This window comes from Malaclemys terrapin, chromosome 5 (genome assembly GCF_027887155.1).
Source record: "Malaclemys terrapin pileata isolate rMalTer1 chromosome 5, rMalTer1.hap1, whole genome shotgun sequence".
In the NCBI taxonomy this organism is placed as follows: Eukaryota; Metazoa; Chordata; order Testudines; family Emydidae; genus Malaclemys; species Malaclemys terrapin.
In genome coordinates this window covers 45,186,491-45,206,934 of record NC_071509.1, presented here as the reverse complement: position 1 = coordinate 45,206,934, position 20,444 = coordinate 45,186,491, and the positions used below count along the sequence as shown (strand labels likewise).

Below are 20,444 nucleotides of genomic sequence, written 5' to 3'. Positions count from 1 at the left end.
TAGTTAACACATATTCTAAGGGGCCATATAAGGTGAAGTGGGCAATTAATGCTGGTTTGTAATTGGAGATTTTATCTGTAATTCCTGAATTATTCTTTTCAGCTTCTGTAAAGTAATTAATTAATTTACTAAAGAAGACAAATGTGTTAGATACCATAACAAAAACAATTAACTCAACTGGCAACTAGGAAGCTAATCTAAATTTACCAGATTACTGCCAGGGGACCAAAACCGTTCTTTACATAAACAAAGTTAAAATTGTTTTATTTCCATTTCAGATTTTATTCTGCAAGTCCACAGAAACCTGGAAGTTCTTAGTTTACAAGTACTGCTTCCAGTGCTTAATAAGCCTTGCCCATATTTTGCTGTAAAATTACTTAATACCTAATTGATCATGAGTATAGGGTACACTGATAGCGAGGATTCCAGCAGGGAACCATGGAAATGGGGAATGCTGGTTCTGTAGGATCACTCATTTTCTGATCCAGCAGTAGCCCCTTTTTACCAGACGATCAGGCTCCATTGGATTTTGAGGATCCAGGTGGCCGCTGTTCTCCGTGGTATCCTTCCCTCCTGTGGCAGAAGCTATCTGTATCGAGTGCCATGTCTACACTACCACTTATGTCAGTAAAACTTATGTTGCTTAGAGTGTGAAAAACAACGATATAAGCGATTGAGCGATATAAGTTACACCAGCTTTTCCCGCTGACATAGCTACCGCCACTCATTGGGGGTGATTTAATTATGTCAACGGGAAAGCACTCTCCCGCCAGCATAGGGCAGCTACATGAGAGATCTTACAGCGGCACAGCTGCATTGGTACAGCTGCGTTGCTGTAAGCTCTCATGTAGACATAGTCCAAGTAACTACTTGAAGCAGCATTCACCCAGGTTACGTGCCTATACTCACCTCAGAGTGGAATTTTGCACGGACAGGGTGCAAGAACAAGACCTGCATAGTTCATGGGAAGTTGGACCACCACCTTCCTCCATACCCCTTTTAGATTCTCTCATACGAGGGGAAGATTTGAAGGAAACTCATCTCAGGGAGTTTCCTGGGCCAGTATCCATTGCATGCAGGAGAGTATATTTGCTATTTAATTTTTATGGTTTTGTATTTAATAGTTGTCCTGATCTTGAAAAATAAACTTGCACATAAACTGCAGAAAAAAGTCAGATTCCTGTCATGTTAACAACAGCTAATTAATGTCCTACTTTCCCCTCTCTTTGTTTAGGTTTCAGTACACTTTGAATGATTTTGACATAATGACAGCTGAGGATTCCACTGCTAGGATGAGTAACGACTCCTCCAACATGTCTACAACCAAAGTTCCCGAAGGTGTCGCTGGTGCACCTAATGAGGCTGCTCTGTTGGCACTCATGGAGCGTACTGGATATACCATGATTCAAGAGAACGGTCAGCGCAAGTACGGTGGGCCACCACCTGGCTGGGAGGGGTTGCACCCTCCTCGTGGCTGTGAAGTCTTTGTTGGTAAAATTCCCCGTGATGTGTACGAAGACGAGCTAGTGCCTGTGTTTGAGTCCGTAGGACGTATCTATGAAATGCGCCTGATGATGGACTTTGATGGGAAAAATCGGGGTTATGCTTTTGTTATGTACACACACAAGCATGAAGCCAAACGTGCCGTCAGAGAACTGAACAACTACGAAATCCGTCCTGGTAGGCTTCTAGGTGTTTGCTGCAGTGTGGATAACTGCAGGCTGTTCATTGGAGGTATACCCAAGATGAAGAAGAGAGAGGAAATACTAGAAGAGATCTCCAAGGTGACAGAGGGCGTGCTAGACGTCATTGTGTATGCGAGTGCAGCAGACAAGATGAAAAATAGAGGCTTCGCCTTTGTGGAGTATGAAAGCCATCGAGCAGCCGCAATGGCGAGGAGAAAGCTGATGCCTGGGAGAATCCAACTGTGGGGCCACCAAATTGCTGTTGATTGGGCAGAACCAGAGATAGATGTTGATGAAGATGTAATGGAGACTGTTAAAATCCTGTATGTGAGGAATTTAATGATTGAAACCACAGAGGATACAATTAAAAAGATCTTTGGCCAGTTTAACCCTGGCTGCGTAGAACGGGTTAAAAAAATACGTGATTATGCCTTTGTGCACTTTACAAGTAGAGAAGACGCAGTTCACGCCATGAACAACCTCAATGGCACTGAACTTGAAGGCTCATGCCTGGAAGTTACCTTGGCCAAACCAGTAGACAAAGAGCAGTACACTCGTTATCAGAAAGCAGCTAAAGGAGGAGCAACAACAACAACAGAAGTAACTCAGCAACCCAACTATGTTTACTCTTGCGATCCATACACACTAGCGTATTATGGATATCCATACAATGCTCTCATCGGTCCCAACCGAGATTACTTTGTGAAAGGTTAGTAAGCACAGTTGAACATGGTATAATTAGGGGGCATTATTGCCAGCTCTGCTTTCAAGGAGGGGCCATGAATCTGTCTTAAATAGGTAACAGCTGACATGTTTTACATTTACATTTCTGAACTTACTTTTGCAGCACAGTTCATCATAATTATACTCTGTCTTATTTTATTAATGCTAGTATATTGAAGATATTTTTCTTTTGACAATCCCTTTCTAAGACAGGTGTAAGGTAGGGGTGCACTAGTGGACAGAACACAGGACTGGGTGTCAGGAGATCTGACTTCTATTACTGTTGTATTACTCTGGGCAAGCAACAGAAGTTTCCTATAGTTTGAGTACCAGACTTCTTGAGTCTTAATTATCCAGAGTGTTGTACATCTGCACCTCCCTTTGACTTCAGCGCTGGGTGCTCTGAAAAATCAGATCGTAGGTGTCTCAAAATAGGCATCCAAAATTACAGGATGCCTTTGAAAACCTTAGCCATAACTATCTATGCCTCAGTTACTGCATCTGTAAAAAAAACTGATCATACTGTACCCTCCTTTATGAAAAGCTTTGAGATCTGTTGATGAAAGGTGCTATTCAAGTTAGAAGTATTTTCCTTATTATTGGAATTTAATTGTTATTGAATTCTATATATTAAAAATTAACCAAAAAGTAATCGTTCAGGCTTAAATTCCAACAATTATAACTGACATTTGTAATTGCAAGTGGTTTTGTACTATCATTACAGAGAATATAATTTACTGAAATTCTGAAAATGTATTTTCCAGCCAAGTTCAATTTAACAGTAAGCATGAGCTTATTATTTTACCACCTATATAAATACAGAAATATTTGTAAACCCTAACTGGTCAAAAGTTCCAGCCTCAACTCAATCTCCGGATTTATATCTGTAACTATTTCTGCACTAGGAATCAGTTAATTGCATGTCTGAATCAGAGGCACCAGAACAGGGGGTGGGCAAGGGGCCATGGCCCTCCCACTTTTTGCCACAGACCCAGCCCCCTGCTTCTCCTCTTCCCCCCCCCACCCCCAGGCCTCGGCAGCTGTAGGGAGCTGCAGACCCTGCCTGAGGTGGAGGGCCCTGAAAGCATCCCCCAGCTCATGTCCCTCAGGTCTCCTGCTCCTCACGGCTGCCCGGGTGGCTCTTACCATGGCTTGGCTGCAGCTCATCGGCCCCCGAGGCCCTGCCCCCAGGCCAGAAGCCAAAGCCAAGTCAGGGTAAGAGCCATGTGTGCAGCTGTGGGGAGCTGCGGACCCTCCATCTGTCCTCAGAGGGAGGCCCAAGAGGCAGGGACATGGGCTAGGGGCTGCTCTAGAGCCCTTCACCCCGAGCAGGTGGAGGGGCCCGGGTTCCCCAGCCTGGCTCTGGCTTCCGGCTTGGCCAGGAGACAGGGCTTTGGGGGGGAAGAGGAGGGGCAGGAGTGGGGCCATGGGCAGGGGTGGGGCCTCATGCCCTCTCCCCCCGCTTTTAGGAAAATTCCATCACCCCTGGTCTGAATACCCAGACAACCTGTCATAAAACTACCACTACATCACAGGACCAAAAGCACAATAGTAATGTGTGCGAAATTGCTGATATAAATTCAACATTATTAATAAATTCCAGAGAATACCAAAGTCTGAACTAAACCACTAAAATCTAGTCATGCAAGGAATAATACTACGAACAACAGAAAATGCGTTGTCTGATTGTGCATTCCTGATTTGAGCAAGATTCCCTTTGTTTTCAAGAACAGAGTGATTCAAATTCAGCTATTCTAACTTCAGCAAGCTTATTACTATCCAAATGCCTATATGTGGGGGTGGTAAGCATTTCCCCCATTGCTGTTACTGTGTTATTCATCCTCATTTTGTTATGTTGTTATTATAAGCAGGCAGCATAAGAGGCAGAGGGCGAGGTGCAGCTGGCAACAGAGCCCCTGGCCCCAGAGGCTCTTATCTGGGGGGATATTCTGCAGGCCGTGGCATATATAGCAGATACCACGAAGGGAAAGGAAAACAGCAAGAAAAAGGATATGAGCTTGTACCCAATTTGGAGTTGTCTGCTGTCAATCCAGTTACCATTAAACCTGGTGCAGGTTAGTATAATTACTAGGTTGGGCAAACCTGTTGGGAGGTGGGTGGGGAGAATAAAGAGGCTTGAAATTCAGCCTGTTCTTTGAACTGAGCAAAGTTCTTTGAACTTTTTAGATTCAGATTGGTTTAGGTAAATTAACACCCCACCCAACCAGCTGTGGTGATACTTAGAATATTTTTATGGCTGGGACCAGTAGGTCTGTATTCTTCCTGCTGAGTTTGGCCAATTGTTCTATTCAAATCTGACAATCACCATCCTCTCTATAAATGTGAGGCAGCAAATGCATTTTCCGGCACCACTCACTGAGGGTTACTAGCTATGCTCACTTGTGTGGGCTCCACAGGCCAAAGGAACAAGATAGTCCCACACCTAGGCATCCTCTCTGGGTCTAACCATATAGCAACACAGCTGCTGGCTTCAGAGGCTGCTGCTTTGTTTGCTAGAGACTGAAGACTAGGGGTCACATTCCTCCCTGTTTATCTCCTTTGATGTTAGTGATTACATCGGGGTGACTTTGGCCCCCTGATTACAGACATCTAGAAGACAAAGGGGTTGGGAACAGGCAGATCTCCCTATGTGAGGATTTCCTTGGCATGGGAGAGTTCCCAGCTGGCACAGAGTTTGCAGCACTGGTTTCTATGCCACCTTTCTGGAGCCTCCAGTTTAGGATTATGGTAGGGTTACCATACGTCCGGATTTTCCCGGACATGTCCGGCTTTTTGGGCTCCAAATCCCCATCCGGGGGGAAATCCCAAAAAGCCGGACATGTCCGGGAAAATCGGGACATGCGGGCGGCGGTGCTGGGCCGGGGGCCGGGGACCAGGGGGGCCGGGGGCGCCGAGCGTGCCGGGGACCAGAGGCCAGCGGGGCCGAGCGCCAGCGGTGCCGGGGACCGGGGGCGCCGAGCGCCGGGGGCCAGCGGGGCCGAGCGCCGGGGGTGCCGGGGACCGGGGGCACCGAGCGCCGGTGGTGCCGGGGACCGGGGGGCCAGGGGGGCCAGGTGCCGGCGGTGCCGGGGACTGGGGGCACCGAGCGCCGGTGGGGCCGAGCGCTGGGGGTGCCGGGGACACCGAGCGTCGGAACCCGGAGGAGCTGAGCGCCGGCGGGGCCGGGGACCAGGGGGGTCGGGGGGGCCGAGCACCGGCGGAGCCGGGGGGGTGTTCGGCTGGGGGCCGGGCCGGGGGGTGCTGAGCGGGCCGGGGGGCCGGCGGGGCTGGGGGGTGCTGAGCAGGCCGGGGGGTGCTGGGGGGTGCTGAGCGGGCCAGGGGTGTTCGACCGGGGGCCGGTGGGGCCAGGGGGTGCTCGGCCGGGGGTCCGGGGGCCGGGCCGGGGACTGGCAGTGCTGGGCGGGCCAGGGGCCGGCACCCCAGGGCCCGAGCCGACCCAGGCTGGAAACGCCAGCGGGGCCAGCCTGGGCCGCGCCTCCTCCCCCCACACCCTCCTTACCTGCTTCAGGCTTCCCACGAATCAAATGTTCGCGGGAAGCAGGGGAGGGGGCGGAGTTGGGGCGGGGCCCAGTGGAGTGTCCTCCTTTTGGAGGCTCAGAATATGGTAACCCTAGATTATGATAGAGCAGGAATGGGATGGCCAGATCACACAGTGCTCCAGCAATTCCTGGCTGGCAGATAGCCCCTTAGGTGCTATTACTAGCTGACAAACTTTAGAACAGCCTCTAGGCTGTTCTAAGTTACACTGGGGCAAGTGGAGAACCAGCCACAAGATCAGGGAACAGCAACTAGTTCCTTTCTTCCACCCCCTTAGCAACAGCCTGTGGAAGCTGGGTGCAGCTGAGAATCTAGCCCTTGGTGTTTATAGGAGAAAATGGTAGTGGCTAGAATGAAGTGGAAGTCCGCAAGACCCTGTTTGAATAGACTTCTGTTTGGGCTAAATATTATGAGGTAGAATCTACATTCAAGTGACCAGAGTGAGCCACTGAAAAAAAGTAATCATGTCCTCTCCCTACAGTGTAATCATAATTGTAAGAGACACACTAATAATAAAACACCACTGATGTTACAGTAAAAATGCACTTGATTGTAGTTGTAACATTATGAAATACTCTAATAATCAATTACAAATAAATGGAAATCACTTTTAAGATACGCACTTATCTTAAATAAAATAAAAAAAGATGAACACTCATAAAGGAAGATGGCATCCTGACAGTTTGATGATGTGGTTTGAGAAAAGAGGCATTCAGCTTAGTATTTGCATGACAAAAGTAGATGATTTTCAAAGACGAGGTCTGTTTTCAAAGAAAGATTTGAGATAATTTAACCTATATCCTCAGACTCTCTGGGCAAAATGTCAGTTCTCAGAGAGAGCATTCCCACCCTTCATAATTGTGACTACAGCTTAGGAGTTTCAGATATTTCTAAAGACTATTTGAAAAATGATTTTTGATATACACACTATATTCTTGCCTAGTAAATATTTATTGACAGTATCGAATTTATTAGAACTCCAAAGACAGGCCAAAAGCAGACTCTTGAGTTCACATATTGCCAGATTTTAGGAAGGTTTGGATAAAATTCCTAGATCCAAACCTGCCCCTGTGGTACTGGTTCCAGTACCTGAATGGAAAGGACTAATTTCTGATTCCTGTCAACGTGTGCTCAAAATCTTATAAAAAGAGGTGTTCTTGTGAAGTTTTTTTTTTTTTTTTTAAACCAAAATGGTGGGAAACGGAACTGCTGATCTCACATGATTTCTGCCAGTTTGGAATAAACTCTTGCAAGATTTCAACACCATTGAAGCCAAACCTTGATTTGGCTTCGGATCTGATCCATTGGGTAAAGCTAATTCAGATCCCAATCCAAACCACCTCCTCCAGCCAACTGTAATTATAAGTAGTCATTCAGTTATCTATAAATTTATTGTTGAAATGTTAATTAATCAAAAGCTGACTGTACATTTTGAGGAACACACAGAATCACACTTGTGATTGCTGGAGATTTTCAGCAGGACAAATTTGCTTCCTAAGCAATGCAGCCAAACTCCATTCAGAAATGTGTACAGACTCACAGCCCTTGCATGTATAACCCTCACTGTTCATAGCTCTTCCCCCCGGTTCTTCTATTTATTGCAAGTTACGTACTTTTTGACATGAGAAGAAAGGCATAAGAGGTTTTTTTTAATTAAATAAATAAACTGAAACCAGAGTCAAGCAGAAAGATGTGATGAAATATGTGGGGCTAAGTTAAGCCAGAAAAATATACTATAGTAAGTAACTATAGTGCAGAGATGGCCAAAGTGAAGCCTATCGGCCAACTGCTACCCACAGAGTTACACAATACAAATCACACTCTTCTTTTCATACAGCAATTCTGCCTAAAAAAACTTCGGGTCCCAGCATGCAATACTCCAACCTTGATCTCAGAGGCAGTAACTAAGATCAAGATGGAGCACTGCATGCTCAAACTTATCATCTCCTTAGGCCACTAGATGAGGACAACTGTAATCTGAACAGATTTCTGTAAATTTGATGTAGCCTTCAAGTTTCCTGGCAAGTTTTCAGTGTGACCCTCATGGGGGTCCTGCTTTAAGAGCCCATTGAGATAAAAGTGTTTGAAAACTATGCAGTACATACAAAATTGTAGTACTGAATCCATAAGCACACCTTGAAATATTTATAGTAATTAACAAATGAATTGAGAAGCACCCCTAAGACCTTGTATGTTGTATATCACAGTGATGAGCATGGTGTAAATTACCTAGCAAGAGAGGTTTCTTTTACCTTGGAAAGAAAGCACTGTAGATGCAACTCCAATGTGTTTTTGTGTATGTGGTCTGTTTTAGTGGCAATCCCTGCTATTGGAGCCCAGTACTCCATGTTTCAGGCAGCTCCAGCAGCCAAGATGATGGAAGATGGCAAAATCCACGCAGTGGAACATATGATCAATCCCATTGCTGTCCAGCAGGATCCAGCTAGTGTGGCGGCAGCAGCGGCAGCAGCAGCAGCTGTTATACCTGCAGTTTCAACCCCTCCACCTTTTCAGGTAAATTCAGCATGCAGTCTTTGCTAAGCTTATCTTGGTACATTGAAACCCTGGCCTCTTGCCATGCTGCAGTTTAAAGGGAGATTGTTTAGTTATTAGACTAAAAAAAAACAGCCCTACCTTGACAGTTGTCTCACACTGCAGTAAATCACTTAGCCCCAAACAAGTAAAGTAGGAGTCACATTAACTATTGCACAGATTAGCTAAATCTCAAAAGGAGTGTTCTGTGTAGAGCTGGAGTGCTACTGCACAGCCTCAACATGCCTCTGCCAGAACTGTGTGCCCTGATGCTATGCTAGGGTCTCCTTGGGCTTGAAGGGGGAAGAGTTGAGAAACTTGCAACACTGGCTCCCTCTTCAGTTTGGGGTCTTTTTCCATCTCATTTTAATTTATTTTCTCCTCCCCATATAGCACAGGGCAGGGGAGCATATTGGCCACAGAGAAAAAGGAAGGTGGTTAAAGCACAGGTAGAAGCAATTCTACTCGTGCCTTGGCTTTACTACAGAGTTGCTGTGCAACATTAACTACTCTGTACTTCACTTACCCAATCTGTCAACTTCTCTATCTCCCCAGAGTATTGTGAGAATAAATTCTGTAATGTTTCTAAAGCACCTTGGGATCTTCTAATGGAAGGTGCTATAGCAGTACAATGTATAATTGCAACAATTAAGAAGATCTTTGCAAATAGTAAAAAGCTCTTAAGTCTGACATAGGATGAGAGAATTCATGTTCAACAGAACAAAATACAGCTAAGGCACTTTCAGCACTTATTTTGGGGAGTCTTTAGTTCAGCAAGTGGAAACTGGACATACATAACATTAAAAAAACCAAAACTGTTTTGCCATTTTTGTGCATGTGGGACTAGACACAACCCCAGATCCCTTCTCAGCTTGAGGTGTTTTGTTTTGTTTTTTACTGCTCTAGCCACACCAACCTTCACATGCCATTACTACCAAGAAGAAACACATAGCTCACCCTTTGAAGCCTGCTAGCATCATTCCTATAACTGACTGGATATTCTCTATCGATAGTGCTGAAGTGCTTCCCTAAAAGGCTGTTGGTGTTGCCTCAGTAGCAGTGCCAGTCCAGTCAGGGAGCAAGAAACCAGGATGGGAATCCATCCTGAAACCCTCTCATGGGAAAGTTACCCATGCTATGGCATTGGCTGGATCTGTAAGGGTTTATTTTGATATGACATATTGACTTTTTTTTTGTAGTTCCATTCCATTTATTATGTTCATAGTGAAAAAAAATGACACTCTGAGGCTACTACAGATCCAGAGTTACTCTGTGTAATTAAATTGTGACAGACTCTTTGGGCACAGTAAATTTGCAAAACAAATACCTTCCTTCTTATTATTTCTTATTTGTCCTGCAGCCCCATCCTGGGCCAGGAGCTGTACAAACACAAAACAAAGACTCCCTGCCCCCAAAGAGCTTACAATCTAAGTAAACTTGTTGCCATATCACTGATCTGCAAAGCTCTTTGGAAACAAGTCATGAGAGGGGGAGGGATAGCTCAGTGGTTTGAGCATTGGCCTGCTAAACCCAGGGTTATGAGTTCAATCCTTGAGGGGGCCACTTAGGGATCTGGGGCAAAATCAGTACTTGGTCCTGCTAGTGAAGGCAGGGGGCTGGACTTGATGACCTTTCAAGGTCCCTTCCAGTTCTAGGAGATAGGATATCTCCATTTTTTTTTTTTTTTTTTTTTTTTATTTATTTCAGAAGGTGAACAGGGACAAGGGGAGGTATTAATAATACTTTGCACTTCAATAGCACCTTCTATACAAGAATTTCAGATGTTTCACAAGCATGAATGAATTTAGCCCCACAACAAGCAATGGGTTAAGAAAAGTATTATTACACCCATTTTACAGAATTGAGGCCCGGTGACCTGTCCTGTGTCACAGCTAGGAATAGAGCCCAGGAACTTGATTTGCCCCTATGGGTGCTGAGAGAACTGACACCTCCTGCACCAGCAAGGGCAGTGGTACCAGAGTGAGGAATGTACCCTTAGGTGAAGGCAGGCAATGGTACCACTGCTGCCTCCAGCAGAGGAAAGCAGTCAGCTTACCTTTGGAGTTCCACGGAAGCCCTACTGGCGAAAACTACCTGGGAGATATCTGAGACATTCGAGAAGGGACAGTCCTTTCCCTGAAGTGTTCAAGGAAAGACAGAAATGTAGACAGTGTTTAGGAAGTTCTGTCTTTTTGTATACAAGTCAGCTAGATTCACTATGGGCCATGTGACCAAAATGCATCTTTAAGAGGGATGTATATATGGATGGGGAGGTTGAACCATGCATAAGGGCCATGTGGAAGAAGATACGAAAGTGACCGTGTGGGCAGCTGAAAATGAGGAGACAAGACTGGGAACACTGGTGGAGCAGAGGAGGTGAGGGGCAACACGAAGTTTGACAAGAGAGGATAAATGGGAAGGAGCAGTAATATGTTAAATTTAAACTTCTTGTCTCTGCCTTCAGAAATCTGTAATAGTAGCTGAGGAGCCAGAGAGAGTCAAAGACAAAAGTGACATCACCCTTGTGCTCTAGCTCCTTCCCTCCACAGTTGGCCCTGCCTACTTTCTGGCCTGTGCTTGCTGGTTCCAGGTCCCCTGGAAGAGCAGGTAATGCACATGGCTTCACTGGTTTGCCTCCCCACTCCCCCGCCCCCCAATCACCCATGATGTGCTGTCTCTACCCTTACAGGCCCACAGCCTTGGTCTTGCTAGCAGAATCAAATCCACAGTCTCCTAACTCCCAGTCCTATGCCTTCACCACAAGATCATCCTTCCTTAACTTTAAAGGATTCACTTCAGTTTTTTAATGTGTGAAATTATAATACTCAGCCTAGTAGATTAGATTGCTAGTGACTGGATAAAGTCTGTGAGTTGGAACGTTAAATGCCAATTTTTTGTCCCCAGGGTCGCCCCATAACTCCAGTGTACACCATGGCTCCAAATATTCAGAGAATTCCTGCTGCAGGGATTTATGGTGCAAGTTATGTTCCGTTTGCAGCTCCTGCTGCAACAACAGCAACTATAGCCACACTACAGAAGAACGCAGCAGCAGCTGCAGCAGCAGCAGCGGCTTATGGAGGATATGCCGGGTATATACCTCAGGCATTTCCTACTGCAACAATCCAGGTTCCAATACATGATGTCTACCAGACATACTGAGACTATCAAACAGTGGGGAGTGAGGGGTGGGGGGACGGGAGGGGAGGGGAGGGACAAACACTGAAGGAACACTTTACTATTTATGAAGAAAGAACCTACTGCAAAAGAATATGTTTGGACTCAGTAAACTGAAAAAAACCTGAAAGTGAAGAATGTTATCAAATATTATGTTTGAAATATTTTATATATGTGATGTTTTCACTAATTTTTTAGGATATTTTTAAAATTTAACATACCCGTATTCATACATTTCTAAGTGACCTACATGCATTAAGCCCATTGCCTATACAAATTTATACACAGTAGTGGGATTGCATAGGGGTTTTTTGGTTGGGTTTTTTTTTTTTTTTTAAGCAATTATATTTTCAATATATTTGTGGTATGAAGGTTATTTTTAGTAACTTCTGCACTCCAGAGAATTCTATTTTGTAGTGCCTTTAATAATATATCAACTATATATATATTAAAAAAAAAAGTACATCTGAGCAGCTAGGAAATGTATAAACAATATATTTTGAAGAATATTTTCAATATTTAAAGAATACATAAAATAGATTTTTGTTTGTTTTTGTTTAAAACAACAAAGTATCTTATTTAAAAAGCTATACTGGAAAGTGCAATTTGAAAATGAGCGAGACCTCTGCATTTTGTGCTGGCATTAGTACAGTTCGTTTATCACTATCAAAAATCACAGGCAACAAACATCTATTTAAAAAAACCAACCTCATAAAACAAACCTCTTTAAAGCATGATTACGTGAATCGTTTTAGCTAAAGAAGAGGCTGCTGTGTTTTCCATAACATCTGGCTTTTATATTTATTGAAGTCACTTCTAGTTCAGTCTCTGAGCACATGCTCAGAGTATCTAATATTTCATGAGAGGTATCTTGACTTAGATCTTCTTCCAGTATAAAACCTAGTTTCTTTTAAAATGCTCTTTTTATTTTATTCTTTTGAAGTGTAAGTAGTAGTGACAGAGAATGTATGATATCTGAGACAGGGCCAAATGTGCTTTTGTCAGCAGGAAGTACTGCATTATTTACCTGTAGCTTCATCATGTTTCATGCAAAATTTCTAAGGTACTAGGGGTGTTAGTGATATTGTACTTAATAAAATGGGGCTAGCCTCCTTCCCATTCTCCCTTTCACGCCTAATTCCCATTAGCGTTAATTGGAGTTATGCATGCACATCAGGGAAGGCAGAGACTATACCCTTATGAATTTAAGAAATAGAGTTTGTAAATATCTTCTAATATACATTTTTAAAGTCATTTTATGTTGCTAATTTACATGGTATGTGGTTTGCCACAAAACAAAAAAAAACATTTTATTGCAATGTTATTAAAAAGTTTGTTTTATTAAGAAGTAAATATATTATTGCAGTGTTTTGTGGCCTGTTTAAAGGCTTTTATTTACTAATGCAGTGAATGTAAAATACAGTAAAATGTCAAAGGAATAGCTCACTCACTTTATGAAGTGCATCAGCTTTGCCAAGACAACTCTAATGAAGTGTGGTGTGCAATAGGGTAGTGAATAAACAATTTTGCTTTCTTTTTTAATTTAAGAATCAACTGTAGGTCCATACAATAAAGGTATCTTTTGCCCACTGACAACAATTTCAGATCATATTTAACTAAAATAAGTGACCACCTAATATGTATTTTCTCAACTTAAGTTGGGCCACTGTTTTTTACTCAGCAACACTCTGTTATATTTAATGCTATTTAACTATTATCAAAAGTACTGTGAGGAAGTTAACCATTTAATCAGACTCTGCCCCCAATGCTCCTTCCCAGGAGAGTTTTATCACATGTTCCAGCCTTTCCAAAAACGCACCTAGACCTTAGGCCCAACCCAACTGGAGTGTTATCCAAGGGCTTGATTGCATGGAATGGGCAGCCTTCAAAACCAATCTCTCCTGGGAATCAGTGGGGAATAGAAGCCCAGCCCAGCAGAAGTGGGAAATAGTTCCCACCTCTCCTCCCTTTGGCTAAGTCATCTCATGCCAAGCAGTGGCAACAGATAAGACCCAACATGAGTAAATGCCACTTCATGCAGCTTCAACACCTGACTGGATGGCTGCATAGAAACCCATTGGGTCAGCAGAGGATGATACAATGGAATGTGGGTTGATACTCTGTTTCACCCCATCCCAGCTACTCCACCAAAACCTTGGCAAGTTCCAGCAGTGGAGAGATGGTGGGAGGGATAATGTTGAAGCCATCACTCCCCTGCCGCCATTTCTGTGCCCACCAAGCGGAATCCACACAAATCCAAGTCTCCTCTGCTTCCAGAAGCAGAGGGCGTGATCCATTCCAAGGTCTTTAGTTTAAACAGCCACTAGAGTTCTTACTGTATTTTACATATGCCTGTATATTATGTGCAACAAAAATAAAGATGGAGATGATATCCTAACGTGGCAGACACCAAGAGACTTTAAAAACAAATGGCCTTGATGACTGGGGCTCTTTATAGGCTCCGAGGTCTGTGCTAGCAGCTCCAATGGCAAGATTGGGGCCAAAAGTTGGTAGTACGGTCAGTTAGGTATCTCTGAGCCCCCCACCTGTGGTCTGTCTTTATACCTGTTTCTCCACCATTTCATGTACACTACTGAGGTAAGTTTATGACTTGAAATGTGAACATTTTTAGGTTAAGAACAAACTATATAAAGAAAAAAAAAAATATATATATATATATATATACATATATATATATTAGCGTGCCTCATTTTCAGAAGTGCTAGTATTTTGGGTGTTTTACTATATCTCTGTTCTTTGTATTGTTTAAAACTTCTGAGTTTATTTAGTTCTTGCTCCATTTATGGTACGGTCCTAGGATGTAGTAAATAAAGAATTCTTTAAAAACAGATATTGTTACTTCATTTTAAAATGCTGCTTGCCAGGTTTAGTCACAGAGAAAAAGCTGTTGCATGTGATACATTCTGTCCAATTATTTGCAACAGAAGTGGGGCAAATGTGTGAACTGAGTAGAATTTGTGGTTAAAGTAAAGTAAGTTGAAAGAGGAGGCTCTTGCCACACGGCCAGAGTTGGGGGAATACTCTCTAGATTTTTAGCAGCACCAGACAAGGAGGAACACTTGGACAAGGAGGAGCATACACTGTTTTTAGTAGAGAAAGGGGAGATGTGCTGCTCCACTGCCCTCCCTTACTTTAATCCCTGAGCAGAACATACCAACTATGGGCCCCAATCCAACTCCCACTGTAGGTAATGGGAGTCTTTCCACTGATTTCAGTGGGACTTGGATCCGGCCATATAATTTTTCACCTCTTGGTTAAATTCTTTCTCTGGACACAGATGGAGCGGAGTTTGGTGTCTGACTTCAATTTCCATTTATCCACAACACAAAACTACCACACAGTTTTGTGCACTGACTGGCAGTCTTTGCAATAGCAGGGATGTTGCAGGGCAGCACTAAAAGTGAAATATATTAGCAAACTGGCATAGGGAATCTTACATATTGCCTGTATTTACTATGCCTGTTGCAGTTCAGGGCTATGAGTCCTTCATTTGTTTTTTTCATTTGCACTAAATTTGTGCACAGACATTTAAAGAAAAAAAGATACTGATCTTTCATATATTTGTCCCTTCTCAGCATGTCTTCTCAATATATATAGTTTCCTTTTTAAAAGTTAATTTCAATGGCTATAAAAGGCTGTCTGGCAGCCCTGCAGGCCAAAGCCTTCCTCAAAGCAGGCAGTAGCAATACCATATTCGCCTCACGGTCTCAGAACCCCCAAATACTTTTAAATGTCAGATGATAGTTAAGACTCTGTGCCAATGCAGTCTTTGCCTTACTCCCTTGACTGCCTTTGTAATGTAGGAACTGGAATGAAACCAACAACTCATTTCACATAACCAAACAACCATGGTCCTGAATGACATTTGAATCAGAACTACAGATGAATGACTCTATGGTCCCTTATCTATCGCAAGGGTTCTCAGCCTTTTTCTTTCTGAGGCTCCCACAACATGCTATAAAAGTTCCATGGCCCACCTGTGCCACAATTGTTTTTCTGCATATCCAGAAGATTAAAAGCCAGGGCCAGCATTAGGGGGTAATAACAAGCAGGGCAATTGCCCCAGGCCCACACCACAGGGGGCCCTGTAAAACTAAGTTGCTCGGGTTTTGGCTTTCAGCCCCAAGCAGCGGGGCTTTGGCTTTCAAAGAATCTAATGCCAGCTCTGCTCTCTGGTTTATTTTGGCAGACCCCCTGAAACCTGCTTGCGGCCTTCCAGGGGGCCCCAGACCCCTGGATGAGAACCGCTGATCTATCCCTCTGGGTCTTATACTTGCAGAAGGTTTTGTGAGAATTTTCTGTCACAGTGAAGCATGCACTACTGAAACCCAGGGTAGCCTTGCTATCCTAGAGTGTTTCAGTTCTGTCAGTCTTCAAGCAGGGCCCCCCCTTAAACAGAATGTGCTAATTTTGCCTATATCTGTTTGGGTTTCTGCGTAGACTTTTAGAGAGTCTCTGTCTTCTTTTTCTCTCTCGGTGTGTGCGTGTGTGCACACATTCATCTGTGGCCAAATTTACTGAAGATACCAAAATTGGAGGAAAAGCAAATACAGGGGGAACGGAACCAAACTGCAAAGTGACCTGGAGCGATTAGAGCAATGAGAGCTGCAGGGAACCAGGGAAGGATTAGTACTAATAGTTATGAAGTCCTACATCCAAGGAGAAGGACATCAACTGCATAAATACATCACACGCAGTTACACCCAGCATGTGAAAGCAAATGTTTTTATAACTCACCTGTCCCTTAGCATGATGGAATAATGGCTGGGAACCTTTGCTCACATACCCTGGTGATCAAAAATAGTCTTGAATACAAACTGTTAGAGGAACCCTCCAGTAGGTTTCTTTAGCCATATTTGTGGTAGGAATTTTTTCCTAAAAATTCCCACTGCCGTTAACACCAGTTCAGCTGCACCTGTACAGGGGCACTAACCATTGCACACCAGCATTAGCAACCCTGGCAGGTCAAGTCTAGATGATCCACCTGCTCCAGCAGTCATTTTCTGTAGCAGGTCAATTAAGCCTGCTCACAGCATGACTAATCAATATGATGCTGAAAACAGGTTTCAGAGCCAGAGAACCATCCACATTGTAGATTAACAGATTATAAAGCCAGTGATCTAGTGTGACCTCCTCCATAATGAAGGCCACAGAGCTGCCCTGAATTAATTCTTGTTTGAACTAGAGCATATCTTTTGGGAAAACATCCAATCTTGATTTTAAAATTGCCAATGATGGAAAATCTACCCCAACCCTTGGGCAATTGTTCCAATAGATAATTAAGCTTACTGTTAAAAATGACATGCTATTTCTGCTCTGAATTTGTCTAGCTTCAACTTCCAGCCATTGGATTTTGTTATATTTTTGTCTGGTAAATTAAAGAGCCCTCTTATCAAATTTCTGTTCCCCATCTAGGTACTTATAGATTGTGATCAAGTCATCACTTAACCTTCTCTTTGTTAAACCATACAGATTGCGCTCTTTGAGTCTGTTTCTCAAGGAGCTCAATAGAATATGTTTTCCAATCCTTTAATCATTCTCGTGGCTCCCCTCTGAACCCTCTCCAATTTATCAACAGCCTGCTTGAATTGCGGAATCCCGAACTAGACACAGCATTCCAGTAGTGAGCACACCAGTGCCAAATACAGAGGCTTAACCTCTTTTAGTCCTAAGGCTTCCAACGTTGCTAACACACTAGCTGCCACACCAGATCACACCAAAAATCCAAATGAGGGCTTCCTGGGTTTAGCAGAGGGCCCTATCCTGTGAACTGCTGAATGCCCTCAGCTCCCATTGCCTTCAGCTCGAGTTGGGGATGCACATCACTTCTCTCAGGGCCAGAGACAGCTAGCCCAACTACTGCATGTTAAGGGAGCAGGGAGACACAGGCAGAATTTTGCCCTAGCTATTCTGAGTGAGATTTGGGAGCTATTGTGACCTTGGTGTGTGCACGTTCCATAGGTGAGGTTCATTTTTGATTTCTCCAATTAGTACACTGACTCCACCACAATTAGTGTCTCACCTACATTTATGCTGAAGGATAAATAAAAGAAATCCACGCACCTGACTTGTGTTTGCAAAGAGAAGCTGTGCTAAGATCTACAACACAGTTTTCTGTTAACTATAAAATCAAGCACTCTTCCCAGGGAGATGAACAGTTGTTTTACTGTAAGAGTGACATTGGGGCTCTAATGAAATATTCCCTTAACTTCTTTGCATCAGATCCTTTTTAATTATTAAAATAAAACTGCAAACTATACATTTTATAGGCATTCTGATCTTTTAAAATAGAAACATTTACAAGAATTTCTTGTTTCTCTAGCTTGCTGGCTTCTTTTCCCAGTTTTGTAAGCTCTTAATTAATGATTAACCTATCATAAGGTTCAAATATGCCTGAGTCATGCTGAGGATATTAACATAAAAAGTGCCACTGAAACAGTTGTGTTTGTAAGATGACTTTGCTGAACTAGGCTTGGTTCAAAAACTATATTGGGTTCCTGGTTGCTGAGCCAATTAAAGCCTCTGCCAAGTTGATTTTATTTCTTTTTGAATACTTCTAGCTTGAGTAATATTTTTTTTTCAAAGTTTTTCTACTAGTTATAATATTCAATTGATTTTTAATAGACCTTATTATTTTCCTGACACAAACAACACACACAAAAATACAGCCATACTACAATTAGCAAGAATATAGATTAATCAGAAAGTCAAATGGAGTAACACCATTTCTGCATTGCAACATGTTATCTATATAGTATTTCCAGAGCTCAAAAAATACACACAAAATATATGTTAGGCCATGCGCAAAAAGGTATAGCAGAGAGCGTGTTCACTGATGTGAATCTAAAAACCAGAAGTCAGGTTTTATGAGCTAGCGAATGAATTTTCAAGTATATGCTGAATTCCCATTGAGAGGATTTTAGGAATAAATCATAACCTGCCATGTAAAAAGGATGACCAAGTGGGGACATGGGAAGCTGAACGTTAGAAAACTCCATGGGTTTGGCTACAGAGGTTCCACTCCCTAAGGGAAGGGTGTGCTGCCCCACACATTCCAAATTCTACATAGGAAATCATACAGTTCTTCGGGCATCTGTGGTGGACAGTGGAATCCAGGCTGAGACCCAGTGTCCCACCTGATTTCCTTGGGCCCCCTGATACCAACTAGGCCTTGGGGAGGGGAAGGGAAGAGAGAAGATGACATTATGGAGCAGAAATCCACGTAAATTAAGATTAACAGAGCCATGTTTTACCCAGAAAAAAAAACAACCTATGGATTTGTAGATGGATGATACCACAGAAAGCAGATGTTCCTTGGCTCTGTCCCTCCCTGCTCAGTAATTCTTCCCCCCTCAAAACCACAGAGCCCATCAGATGTTAGTTGTGAAGTTTAGAGTGACCACTAGGGGGCACACAGCAAAGAGGTAAGAGTCAATGATGAGCTGCCAAAATCTTAACAACCGGTTACCTATAAAAAGTTCCGATTTAAGGGATGTGCCACAGTATGTATTTTTTGTATCTTTCTCCAAAAGAAGTGGCAATGCATTGAGTCATTGGGAGTCATACTTAATGATTAAAAAATACATCCGTATTTTCCTGGGAGGAATTTTTAAAATTTTAAATTTAAATTTCTAAAATTTAAAAATTCCTCCCGGACGGCGATTTAAGAACCAAAAAGTCTGACATGTCTGGGAAAATACGGATGTATGTTAACCCTACCTAAAGCTCTTTTTTAAAAAGATGGGCCTGAACTAGAAATGAGCTCCGTTTCACATGTGTGGGTCCCCACCACTCCCTGTGGGTGTGCTAGGGTGACCAGATGTCCCGATTTTATAGGGACAGTCCCATTTCTGGCTCTTTTTCTTATAAAGGCTCCTATTACCCCCTGTCCAGATTTTTCACACTTGCTGTCTGGTCACCCTAGGGTGTGCACATGTGTGGGTCCCAGCTGCTCCCGGCACCCCTCATTGAAGCAGGTGTGCAGGGTTACTGCCCTGGGAACTGCAGGGCACCAGTGGACATGGGGCCGGCTGCAGACAGGGGCATGGGGCAGAGCTAGCTGGAGGCAGGGGGTGCGGGGCTGGCTGTGAGCAGGGCAGGGGGGTGTGGGGCTGGCTGGCTTCGGGCAAGGGGGTGTGGCAGGGGTTGGCTGGAGACAGAGGAGTGCAGGGCTGGCTGGCTTCAGGCACAGGGGGTGTGGCAGGGGTTGGCTGGAGACAGGGTACGGGGTGCGGCAGGGGCTGGCTGCAGGAAGGGCAGGGAGTGCAGGGCTGGTGCGGGCAGGGCAGGGGTGCAGCAGGGGCTGGTGCAGGCAGGGCAGAGGGTGTGGCAGGGGCTGGCTGCAGGCATGGGGGGTGCGGCAGGGGTTGGCTGGAGACAGAGGAGTGCAGGGCTGGCTGGCTTCAGGCAAGGGGGTGCGGCAGGGGCTGGCTGCAGGCAGGGTAGGGAGTGCGGGGCTGGTGCGGGCAGGGCAGGGGTGCAGCAGGGGCTGGTGCAGGCAGGGCAGAGGGTGCGGCAGGGGCTGGCTGTGGGCAATGGCAGGGAAGGGGGTGCAGGGCTGGCTGTGGGCAGGGCAGGGGGGGCGGGGCTGGTGCAGGCAGGGCAGGGGGTGCAGCAGGGGCTGGCTGCGGGCAGGGGGTGCGGGTCTGGCTGAAGACGGGCTGGCTGCGGGCAGGATGGCGGGTACTCACGGGGAGAGCGTCTCAGAGCAGCCCGAGCAGCAGGACACCGCCCAGGTCCAGCAGAGCAGCA

The 20,444-nt window shown here is 44.4% G+C and overlaps 1 protein-coding gene across 7 annotated transcripts in view; it reads left to right on the top strand.

The window, feature by feature from the left end:
• The window catches only part of RBM47 (RNA binding motif protein 47), a 115,524-nt gene extending 101,003 nt beyond the window's left edge, over nucleotides 1-14,521 (top strand). For 5 of the 7 annotated variants that reach the window (XM_054029848.1, XM_054029850.1, XM_054029845.1 and 2 more), the window contains 4 exons: nucleotides 1,235-2,394; nucleotides 4,277-4,483; nucleotides 8,281-8,480; nucleotides 11,403-14,521. In XM_054029848.1, coding sequence (XP_053885823.1) covers nucleotides 1,266-2,394; nucleotides 4,277-4,483; nucleotides 8,281-8,480; nucleotides 11,403-11,657 — 1,791 coding nt within the window. In that variant the 5' untranslated portion in view covers nucleotides 1,235-1,265 and the 3' untranslated portion in view covers nucleotides 11,658-14,521. The remainder of the gene's footprint in view (nucleotides 1-1,234; nucleotides 2,395-4,276; nucleotides 4,484-8,280; nucleotides 8,481-11,402) is intronic. The other 2 variants (XM_054029846.1, XM_054029851.1) reach the window with 2 other exon arrangements.
• Nucleotides 14,522-20,444: the final 5,923 nt, after the last annotated feature.